General features: G+C 43.1%; 1 protein-coding gene across 1 annotated transcript in view; it reads right to left on the bottom strand.

Annotated features, from left to right (window-relative positions):
- LOC124017521 (nucleolar protein 4-like) overlaps positions 1-12915 on the bottom strand; it is an 84149-nt gene that overhangs the window by 21225 nt on the left and 50009 nt on the right. Inside the window, exon 4 of the mRNA XM_046332738.1 lies at positions 6899-7008. Coding sequence (XP_046188694.1) covers positions 6899-7008 — 110 coding nt within the window. The remainder of the gene's footprint in view (positions 1-6898; positions 7009-12915) is intronic.

Here is a 12915-nt window from a genome sequence, read left to right as displayed (position 1 = left end):
TAGCCTCCAACACTCTACTCAACAAATTGGATGCAGTCTATCACAGTGCCATCCGTTTTGTCACCAAAGCCCCATATACTACCCACCACTGCGATCTGTACGCTCTCGTTGGCTGGCCCTCGCTTCACTCTCGTCTCCAAACCCACTGGCTCCAGGTCATCTACAAGTCTCTGCTAGGTAAAGACCTGCCTTATCTCAGCTCACTGGTCACCATAGCAGCACCTATTCGTAGCACGCGCTCCAACAGGTATATCTCACTGGTCACCCCCAAAGCCAATTCATCCTTTGGCCGCTTTTCCTTCCAGTTCTCTGCTGCCAATGACTGGAACGAACTGAAAAAATCACTGAAGCAGGAGATTCCCATCTCCCTCACTAACTTTAAGCACCAGCTGTCAGAGCAGTTCACAGATCACTGCACCTGTACATAGCCCATCTGTAAACAGCCCATCCAACTACCTCATCCCCATACTGTATTTATTTATTTTTCTTGCTCCTTTGCAACCTAGTATCTCTACTTGCACATTAATCTTCTGCACTTCTACCATTCCAGTGTTTAATTGCTATATTGTATTGCCTTAACTCCCGTATCTAACCTCATTTAAACTCACTGTATATAGACTTTTCTTCTACTTTGTGTTTTTCTACTGTATTATCGACTGTATGTTTTGTTTATTCCATGTGTAACTCTGTGTTGTTGTATTTGTCAAACTGCTATGCTTTATCTTGGCCAGGTCGCAGTTGCAAATGAGAACTTGTTCTCAACTAGCCTGCCTGATTAAATAAAGGTGAAATACATCAAATAAAAAACCATTACACCAGCCTGAGGTCCTGAGCGCTCTGGAGCAGGTTTTCATCAAGAATCTCTCTGTACTTTGCTCTGTTCATCTTTGCCTCAATCCTGACTAGCCTCCCAGTCCCTGCCGCTGAAAAACATCCCCACAGCATGATGCTGCCACCACCATGCTTCACCCTAGGGATGGTTCCAGGCTTCCTCCAGATGTGACGATTGGCCGTTCAGGCCAAAGAGTTCAATCTAGGTTCCATCAGACCAGAGAATCTTGTTTCTCATGGTCTGAGAGTCTTTGGGTGCCTTTTGGCAAACTCGGAGTGGGCTGTCATATGCCTTTTACTGAGGAGTGGCTTCCGTCTTGCCACTCTACCATAAAGCCCTGATTGGTGGAGTACTGCAGAGATGGTTGTCCTTCTGGAAGGTTATGGAGGCCACTGTGTTCTTGGGGACCTTCTAAGCTGCAGACATTTTTTGGTATCCTTCCCCAGATCTGTGCCTCGACACAATCCTGTCTCGGAGCTCTACGGACAATTCCTTCGACCTCATGGCTTGGTTTTTGCTCTGACATGCACCGTCAACTGTGGGACCTTATATAGACAGGTGTGTGCCTTTCCATATCATGTCCAATCAATTGAATTTACCACAGGTGGACTCCAATCAAGTTGTAGAAACATCAAGGATGATCAATGGAAACAGGATACACCTGAGTTCAATTTCAAGTCTCATCGCAAAGTGTCTGAATACTGTTTATAAATTTTTATAAATTTGCAAACATTTATAAAAACCTGTTTTCGCTTTGTCATTATGGGGTATTGTGTGTAAATTGCTGAGTTTTTTTATTTGTATTTAATCAATTTTAGAATAAGGCTGTATGTAACATAACAAAATGTGGAAAGGGTCTGAATACTTCCCGAAGGCACTGTATATATAGGGAGTACCAGTACCAGATCAATGTGCAGGGGTATGAGTTATTTGAGGTAGATATGTACATGAAAGCAGGGTAAAGTGACTAAGCATCAGGATATATAATAATAAGTAAAGAAAAGAGTAGCAGCAGCATATGATTAGTGTAAAAGTGTGTGTGTATGTGCGTGCGTGTGTTTGTGTTGGTATGCATGTGTGTGTTATGTGTGTGTTTGTGTGTGTTATGTGTGTGCTTGGGTATTGCATGTGAAGGTGTGTGGGTTTTGTGTGAGTGTTAGTGTGTATATATAGTAGGTGCTGAGATACTATTTATTTTCTCAGAAAATGCTATTCAGGTCATTGGTATATTGACAAAAGTTCAAGGTCATAGTGATTGAACATAATTCAGTAGGTCCCATATATTACTTACATATTCATGTGGAAAATGCTGAAATACTCAGCCTTTTCTGCCTTATAATAAGCATTTGTGCCAAATAGAGCTGCACATTGCCATAGTTTTTAGCGTGTGTTCATAGTGTACATACTATACATTACTGTATTTGAATTGTGTACATTCTGCTTACATATCTGTTGTCATTATTTTCTGTTTATTGTCTGACTGTATATTCTGTTTATTGTAGAAGCACCATTTCACAAAGTCAATTCCTGTATGCAAATATATTTGGCGAATAAAGGTGATTCTGATTCTTGACTGAAATTGGTTCAGTGGACAAGTAGAGGGCTGAGGGAACATAGCGTTGAGGGACTGTAGGACTGAAGGAACATAGTGCAGAGGGAACATATTAGTGCTGAGGACTGAGGGAACATAGTGCTGAGGACTGAGGGAACATATTAGTGCTGAGGACTGAGGGAACATATTAGTGCTGAGGACTGAGGGAACATATTAGTGCTGAGGACTGAGGGAACATATTAGTGCTGAGGACTGAGGGAACATATTAGTGCTGAGGACTGAGGGAACATATTAGTGCTGAGGACTGAGGGAACATAGAGCTGAGGACTGAGGGAACATATTAGTGCTGAGGACTGAGGGAACATATTAGTGCTGAGGACTGAGGGAACATATTAGTGCTGAGGACTGAGGGGACATATTAGTGCTGAGGACTGAGGGAACATAGTGCAGAGGGAACATATTAGTGCTGAGGACTGAGGGAACATAGTGCTGAGGACTGAGGGAACATATTAGTGCTGAGGACTGAGGGAACATAGTGCTGAGGGAACATATTAGTGCTGAGGACTGAGGGAACATGCCGTTTCATCAGTATCTCAAAGTATCCACTTATAAGACAGATAGCTAGCTATCCATTTAGCTACGCAGCAAGCTAATTTACCAGAGATGCAAAACGTTAGGCTAACTGTCAAATGTTGGCAAGCTAACGCTCCTCCCTAACGTTACCTCCATTCACTTACCGTAAATACCGTGGCTCGGCTACTTTGAAGCGATAATAATGTTGACAGAGCTTGCAAACGTACCCCAGATATAAATACAAAAGCTGACAGGTATTAACGTTTGAATGTTTAGCCTTTTTTAAAGTAGCTAGCTAGGTATTTTGGGGTAACGGCTCGCTGGCCATCAGGGGGAACCGTCCAAGGAAAGTGTTACCATAGTAACATTGAACCTCGAAATTGAACTTCTATATGTCACATTATTTCAAACCTCTCAGGGTGAAATTATAATAGCTACAATGTATCCTGCCCGGGCTTGCACATTTTTTCAGCGGCCAGGTAACTCGGAAGATATAATATACAAAGCAAATTGCTGTACAGTATTATTCTGAAATGATTACTGTTTTAATGCAGATGGACACGCGATTGTATTTTGCGGTGCGGGATGTGTGCGGTGCGGAGCAGGATTGTACTGTAGAGAATTGTGCTGCTTGGTCATTCTGCATCCCACAGAGAACAATGTGACATACAGAATGGCCTGCGACGATACACACTATACGTAAATATGCACTTTTAACAGTATGCTGTTGCTGCATAGCGAACATCTAAAGAACATGATGAATTATCACTAGGACAATTTATTAAACGCTATTATGTTAATTAATCAAATAAATCAGCGCATATTGTTTAATTGGATAATAAGGATGGCTAATAACACATGTATGTGCGATGTTAGATGTCAGGTGCAGTACCTTCTTGGAATAAATGTTTGATATTTATATTATAGTTGAATGGTAGGCTATTATACTACATGTTAAGTTGTGAGAGAATCGAATAGATTGTTCACTTCTACAGCACACTATTCGCTATAATACATGCATTGATAGAAAATATAGCCTAGGGCTTATCGAAATGCTAAAAGGCCTAAGGCTATTATAGAAAACTAAATGTATGAAGCTTTTTATCAGCTATTAATTGTTTTGAAATTATTATATATTTGCGTAAGAATAAAGAGAAAAGTGGAGGTGTAATTGCCACAACATTGTTTCCCACAGCTGGCGAAAATAGCTTCTACATAGCGCACAGCTCAGCAGATGAAAATAACAACACAACCATATCATGTGAAAGAAATGCTTACCTTCACTTCTGATGGTGAATTTTCAAGTGTGAATGTCAAACCCCTCTATAATTGCCTCCCCCTTGCCGGTCTCTTTATTCGCTTCTAATTCTAAAGACAATGTCCTGCTATGGGAGCAAGTACAGGACCCTCCGAGACTCGCACTGGCAACCAGCCCCAAAGACGGAGGCGTGGCGGCGATAACTGACGTCACACCTTGTGCAAAAGATGGACTGCTATACAGTGGGTTGACTAAATCCATTTCAATTGTCATTGGCTTCTTTAGACAGGCTTTTACTACCGTCCCTCTGCCTTTCCCATCTCCCCTCTTCCCTTTGTTAATTCCCAGAACATTGCTTTGTTTCTCTACAAAAATGCCCATACCGGACTTTTCATGCTACCTTTTCAATCTCACTTTTTCGTTGACAGGAAAGTAAAATTAAAATGTAAACGTGGATTAATAATTTATTTAGCTAAAGAGTAGGCCTGTTAGTCCGGCTGCCTTTGGGCAGTATATAAAAAAACAATCATAAATGGAATAACTGGTTAAACCTTTGGAAATCGTTTCACAATCTCTAAATACTGATACAGGGTTATAATAAATAGGCTTGATGATTTAACTTGCTTTTGAATTAAGCATTACCACAGAAATATGTAATTGATATATCAAAATAACAAAATCTGTTTACAAATAAGTGAGCGATCCACAAAGTATCAATAGCCTACAGTAGCATACAGTGCACACAACGGAGGCATTTATTAAAGAAACGTCTATGCCTCAAGATTTGACCACACAATAGTCATCTTTCATTCGAAAGGATTTTTTAGTAATGGAGTACAAAGGTCTAAAAAAAGTCTAACTTTTAAAAAGATTCATACCCTATCCACGTGAGTCCGTTTACAGGGAGTCAACAGATGCTTTGTGTGTCAATAAACTGCATTTACGCCCTCTGAGACAGATTTATAGGGAACTTCTGCCACCTACAGGTGAAACGTGGAAAGTGTATGTCTAAACAAAACACCATTTCACCACGAAGAGCAAGACATTTGTCTGGATCCAATGTGGTAACTGTTATAATACGTGAACCAGTAACACAAACAGTAAATATTGATGAGTGTAGTCCTTTGAAATGGTCCATAGGTCGGCAGGCAGTGTTTAGAGCGTTGGGCCAGTAGCCGAAAGGTTGCTAGATCGAATCCCCGAGCTAACAAGGTAAAAATCTGTTGTTCTGCCCCTGAACCAGGCAGTTAACCCACTGTTCCTAGGTCATTGTTGTAAATAAGAATTTGTTCTTAACTGACTTGCCTGGTTAAATAAAAAAGGTCAGCACCAGGTGCATCCTCAATCCCTGTCGTTATAGTGACCAAGACAATACATTGATTCTGAGCTGCGTTCTCCCCTCTATAAAACTCATATTGGTTAGAAAGAGAAGATCTACATTGACCATATGTGTGCCTGTCTTTTTCAATATGCAAATGACACCTGTTTGATCTTATAAATGGACTGCTTTTTATTCATCATTGTGTAACTCTTCATTTTATAAACTAGTATTTTTTTTAAATAAAATATTTTTTTTAGGGGGTGGATCATCTTTAATATTGAGGATAGTTTGTCACGTCCATCGGTGTAATTGTCTGCATCATAAAACTACAAGCTAGTCTTTACTTTAACGGGTATCTTATGTGGTGTCTTCCTTTTGCCCTCTAGTAATTATAGCCTACCTACCCCCACCTTTATGCCTCCCCTGCCACCTCAAGGAAATAAATTAGTTTTCTCAAGAGAAGACAGAATAAATGGGAAAAGGGCCCATAATGGATAATGAACCACTCCTCTTTAATTCTCTCCCCATTGTCACACCTCCCCCTCCTCTCTTCCCCTCCCATCATGGTGCGGGCAGAGCCACCGCCCAGTGTCTACAGGAAGGATGCTTGGTAATTTCCTCCTTTATTGAATTGGGCTGGACATGCGTGTCCTGATGGGGTAGTTCTCTCTCTCTCTCTCTCTCTCTCCCTCTCCCTCTCCCTCTCGTCATTGTTGTTCCTCAATTCAGTCTCTGCTGAAAATCTCCAGCTAAAAGCCACATCAGCTCTATAGAGTGGTCACTAGTTGGTACAGGCCTAACCTTAACCACACTGCTAACCCTAACGATATTGACAATTTTGATATTGAAGCTGGCCCATCAAAAGGAAATTGCTTAGCTCTGCCTCCAGGAAAAGATTCATGGCAAACTTTTCTCACACCTCAGTTAATTAGACTGACGCTTAGAGGCTTTGTTAATTGGAATGAGCTGAACCCCATTCCCTCCTTGGTTATCATACCAGACACACACACACACACACACACACACACACACACACACACACACACACACACACACACACACACACACACACACACACACACACACACACACACACACACACACACACACACACACACACACACACACACACACACACACACACACTTTCCTATTTGTGCTTGATTGGCAGTCCTGAATGATTCTGTCTATGCTCTTATACAGATAGCCAACCTGGCATTGGGGATGGAAGATAGGGGGCTGTCGAGGGAGGGGGTAGTGTGTGTGTGTGGCACACAGAGAGCCTGATAGAAAGGACTGTGAAGACGGCCACTTCCATCCAACCCTCACCTATTCTGGACAACATAATGTACAGGCTCTTACCTGCTCATTTGTACTCATGTACTGAAGCTTCATCTGCTTCAGATAGGTGGTGGTGAGCGGCATGTTGTAGTCGATGAGATCCGGCACCAGTGATGTCGGTCTGTCATTCTCTGTGAAGATTAAACACACACAAAGTATTATGATTCTCAATCTCCCATAACTTAACATTGCTTTCATAACCTTGGTTCTCTGATAATGTGAGTGAGACGTATACATATGGGGACTCGATGGAGGGCACGATCACTACGAAGAACCAATCACACAATGTCTGTCGGAGACAAACAGGTCGAGTGGCGAATGAGGTGAGACGCAACTCTCCCGTTCTCAGAGTGTGGCTCTTGCGGACCAGGGTTACGAAAAAATGACCTTGAGTTCTCTTTCAAATACTCTTTTTTTAATGTATCACATAAGGAAATATGGCTAACTCCCATATTGCAGACATGCTCTCCGAAGCCAGGGTAGTCCCAACAGAATCATCCCTAAACCCGTCAGGTAGTTAATTCTCGCACAGCATCCAGCCAAACTGACACGATGCTGTACAATTTTCTTTATTTGAACCATTGGTTTTGATTGGACACCCTACACATACTGTCCTCAGTGTCGTAGTAGCGACTTTCCCACTGAAATCATCCTTTTTCCTCTCGAATCCAAAGGACATAAAACAATATAGGTAAGATAAATATCGATTTATGAGACATAATTTTGCACACCCAATTTTTCAGTTTTTGATTTGTTAAAGAAGTTTGAAATATCCAATAAATGTCGTCCAACTTCATGATTGTGTACCACTTGTTGTTCATTCTTCACAAAAAATACAGTTTTATATCTTTATGTTTGAAGCATGAAATGTGGCAAAAGGTTGCAAAGTTCAAGGGGGCCGAATACTTTCGAAAGGCACTGTATGTGGCAGGGTCTACAGACAATCATGGATTACAAAAATTAATTTAGCCCCGTCGCGGACATCAACGTCTTGCTTCCAGACAAATTAAACAACTTCTTTGCGCGCTTTGAGGACAATACAGTGCCACTGACGCGGCCTGCTACCAAAGACTGTGGGCTATCCTTTGCCGTGGCCGACGTGAGTAAAACCCTCGCAAGGCTGCTGGCCCAGACGGCATCCCTAGCTGCGTCTTCAGAGCATGTGCAGACCAGCTGGCTCGTGTGTTTACGGACATATTCAATCAATTTCTATCCCAGTCTACTGTCCCCACATGCTTCAAGATGGCCATCATTGTTCCTGTTCCCAAGAAAGCTAAGGTAAATTAACTTAATATCTATCACCCCGTAGCACTCACTTCTGTCACCATGAAGTGCTTTGAGAGACTAGTCAAGGATCATATCACCTCAACCCTACCTGTCACCCTAGACTCACTTCAATTTGCTTACCGCCCCAATAGGTCCACAGACAATCCAATCGCCATCACACTGCACACTGCCCTATCCCATCTGGACAAGAGGAATACCTATGTAAGAATGCTGTTTATTGACTACAGCTCAGCATTCACCACCATAGTACCCCCCAAACTCATCATTAAGCTTGAGACCTGGGGTCTCGACCCTGCCCTGTGCAACTGGGTCCTGGACTTCCTGACGGGCTGCCTCCAGGTGGTGAAGGTAGGAAACAACATCTCCACTCCGCTGATCCTCAACTCTGGGGCCCCACAAAGGTGCGTTCTCAGCCCCCTCCTGTACTCCTTGTTCATCCACGACTGCCTGGTCATGCACGCCTCCAACAAAATCATCAAGTTTGCAGACGATACAACAGGGGTAGGCTTGATTACCAACGACAACGAGACAGCCTACAGGGAGGAGATGAGGGCCCTGGGAGTGTGGTGTCAGGAAAATAACCTCTCATTCAATGTCAGCAAAACAAAAGAGATGATCGTGGACTTCAGGAAACAGCAAAGGGAGCACCCCCTCTATCCACATCAACGGGATAGCAGTGGAGAAGGTGGAACGTTTTAAGTTCCTCTGTGTTCATATCACCGACAAACTGAAAAGGTCCATGCACACGGACAGTGTGGTGAACCTCAGGAGGCTAAAAAAATGTGGCTTGTCACTGAAAACCCTCACTATCTTTTACAGGTGCATAATTGAGAGCATCCTGTCGAGCTGTATCACCGCCTGGTACGGCAACAACACCGCCCACAACCACAAGGCTCTCCAGAGGGTGGTGCGATCTGCGGCTCGGGGGCAAACTACCTGCGCTCCAGGACACCTACAACACCCAATGTCACAGGAAGGCAAAAAAGATCATCAAGGACAATAACCACCCGAGCCACTGTCTGTTCACCCCGCTTCCATCCAGAAGGTGAGATCAGTACAGGTGCATCAAAGCTGGGACAGAGAGATAGAAGCTGTTTCTCAATCTCAAGGCCATCCAGTTGTTAAACAGCCACCACTAGCATGGAAACAGCCTACCTACAGACTTGATATCATTGGCCACTTTAATAAATGGAACACTAGTCACTTCAATAATGCCACTTTAAGAATGTTTACATATCTTGCATTACTCATCTCATACGTATATAATGTACTGTATCCTTCACTATCTATTCTATCTATTGCATCTTAGCCGCTCTGTCACTGCTCATCTATATATTTTATACTTATATATTCTTATCCCATTTCTTTACTAGATTGTGTGTATTAGGTTTTGTTGTGGAATTTGTTACATATTAGGTTTTGTTGTGGAATTCTTAGATATTACCTGTTAGATACTGCTGCACTGTAGGATCAAGAAGCATAAGCATTTCGCTACACTTGCAATAACATCTGCTAACCATGTGTATGTGACCAATACAATTTTGATTTGATGCTCTTGATGGTGCAGCTATAAAACCTTTTGAGGATCTGAGGACCCATGCCAGATCTTTTCAGTCTCCTGAGGGGGAATATGTTTTGTCGTGCTCTTCACGACTGTCTTGGAGTGCTTGGACCATGTTAGTTTGATGGTGATGTGGATGTGGATGCCATGGAACTTGAAGCTCTCAACCTGCTCCACTACAGCCCTGTCAATGAGAATGTGGGCGTGCTCGGTCCTCATTTTCCTGTAGTCCACCATCATCTCCTTTGTCTTGATCACATTGAGGGAGACGTTGTTGTCCTTGTGTCATCAGTAAACTTAATGATGGTGTTGGAGTCGTGCCTGGCCGTGCAGTCATGAGTGAACAGGGAGTACAGAAGGGGACTGAGCACGCACCCCTGAGGGGCCCCTGTGTTGAGGATCAGGGTGGCGGATGTGTTGTTACCTACCCTTACCACCTGGGGTGGTGGTAAGTCCAGGATCCAGTTGCAGAGGGAGGTGTTTAGTCCCAGGGTCCTTAACTTAGTGATGAGCTTTGAGGACATTATGGTGTTGAACACTGGGCTGTAGTCAATGAATAGCATTGTCACATAAGTTTTCCTTTTGTCCAGTTGTGAAAAGGCAGTGTGGAGTGCAATAGAGATTGCATCATCTGTGGATCTGTTGGTGCAGTATGCAAATTGGAGTGGGTCTAGGGTTTCTGGGATAATGGTGTTGATGTGAGCCATGACCAGCTTTTCAAAGCTCGAAACCTTAGATATCGTGCACCAGAAACCAGAAAATACATAGTCCGCCGCCCTTTGTCTTGCCAGAAGCCACTGTTCTATCCTGCCGGTGCAGCGTATAACCAGCCAGCTGTATGTTGATAGTGTCGTCGTTCAGCCACGACTCCATGAAAAATAAGATATTACATAAGTACAAAAATAAGATATTACATAAGTACAAAAATAAGATATTACATAAGTACAAAAATAAGATATTACATAAGTACAAAAATAAGTTACAAACAAAAAAAACACAATCGGTTTTGCGCACGTAAAACGTCTGCCTTCTTCTCCGGCGATATTTTACCATAGAGGGCACGACAAAACCTATCCCCCCCTCAGGAGACTGAAAAGATTTGGCATCGGTCCTCAGATCCTCAAAAGGTTTTACAGCTGCACCATCGAGAGCATCCTGACTGGATGCATCACTGCCTGGTTTGGTAACTGTAACGATTCTCGTCCTCGTCTGATGAGGAATATGAAGGATCGGACCAAAATGCAGAGTGGTACGTGTCCATGTTAACTTTATTAATCTGAACACAAAATAACAAAGGTGAAACAATGAAAAAACGAAACAGTCCTATCAGGTGACAAAACACAAAACAGGAAACAACTACCCACAAACACAGGTGGGAACAGGCTACCTAAGTATGGTTCTCAATCAGAGAACAATGATAGACAGCTGGGAACCATACCAGGCCAAACACAGAAATACAAAACATAGAACAAAAACATAGAATGCCCACCCCAACTCACGCCCTGACCAAACCAAAAATAGAGAAGGCCCTAAGAATTGTCAGACTCCAGCCACCCTAGTCATAGACTGTTCTCTCTGCTACTGCACGGCAAGTGCATTTGATTTGATTTGATTTGAAGTGCTACCGGAGAGCCAAGTCTAGGTCCAAGAGGCTTCTAAACAGCTTCTACCCCCAAGCCATAACACTCCTGAACACCTCATCAAATGGCTACCCAGACTATTTACATCCCCCCCCCTCTTTTACACTGCTGCTACTCTGTTGTTGTCATCTATGCATAGTCACTTTAATAACTCTACCTATGTACATATTACCTCAACTAACCCGTGCCCTCTGTACCGGTACCCCCCTGTATATAGTCTCGCTATTGTTATTTTACTGCTGCTCTTTAATTACTCGTTACTTTTATTTCTTATTCTTATCCATATTTTTTTAAACTGCATTGTTGGTTAAGGGCTCGTAAGTAAGCATTTCACTGTAAGGTTGTATTAGGAGCATATGAGACAAATAAAATGTGATTTGATTTCCAAATCCCCTCCAGAATTATACTTCGGTGGCGGATTCCTTTACCAGAACACAGCCGGCTTCCATGCTGCAGACATGGTGTCGGTATCTGCTGAGACACAGAGGTAAACAGAAGACATTATATCAAACGTGGTTTGTTTGAAAATAATAAATGGTTAACTGGTTAACGTCGTCATTTGTATATTATGTGTATCGTCTCCATGTGCATAGAGCAAAGTAAGGGCTAACGTGCATAAAATGAAAAAGGACATTCGTTAGGCAGGGGTCTTTACTGTGCGTTCTGACGGTGCGGCCCGTCACAGCCATCAACCCCAGTACTCCGTACTCTGAAACACTTTCCGAGCGTAACCGAGGAACAGGAAAGGGCACCGTTGGGACAATGTAAATCGGTCGTCTGATAGTGTAGCGCGATAACAGAGAGAATCCAGCTTTACGCCTAAGTATTCTATTCTCTGTGTGGGTACCAAACAGCTATTTCTCTGGTTGATCTTCAACTCTTAACTCAGTTAGGTGGGTTACAATGTATGACGGGCTTGCATGTGTGAAGGGGACAGCGAGGTATCTGTAGGCTGCGCCCTGAAAGGCAAAATCTGAGAAACCTCCTGTGTGCTGGCAGAATACTTTTGTAAAAATAAGAATCCTGCAGGTCGACTGAAGTGAACCAGTCACCCTGATGAATAGACCGAGAGAGCACGTTAAAAGCAAACTTTCACAGATAGCCATCGGTCCAGAATGGATCTGGGAACCAGGAAGTAACCGGAATGACTCCAGAATGGCTCTCTTCTGCTGGTATTGTTCTGATTGCTCCCTTGCGCAATAGATAGATTTCCTGCTCTAGTATGGGAGCTGAGTCGCCACTCCTAGGATCCCGTTGAAAACGGTTGGCTTCATAGCGAACTGCAGTCTGTACACCTTTGTAACTGTGAACAAGACCCAGGGTCGGGCTGCGCATGTGCGCCAGTTCCCTGCTCTTGCAGCGAGTCACCCACAAGTCAGATGACAGTCACCCGCCAGTGGTGCCAGAGGGACCTCTGGCAGCGTTTAATGGTGAGTTGCCCCTTTGTTGATTTTTTTCTCTGTGCCATTGGCAAGACACTTTGATGCGACAAATACTTTTTTACTGGAAGGGGCGGAGTCAAAACACTGTGGTTTAGAGACAGTGCTTGG

Source organism: Oncorhynchus gorbuscha, linkage group LG03 (assembly GCF_021184085.1).
Source record: "Oncorhynchus gorbuscha isolate QuinsamMale2020 ecotype Even-year linkage group LG03, OgorEven_v1.0, whole genome shotgun sequence".
Classification (NCBI taxonomy): Eukaryota; Metazoa; Chordata; class Actinopteri; order Salmoniformes; family Salmonidae; genus Oncorhynchus; species Oncorhynchus gorbuscha.
Note: the sequence above shows the minus strand (reverse complement) of the source record. Positions and strands in the feature narration are given on the sequence as shown.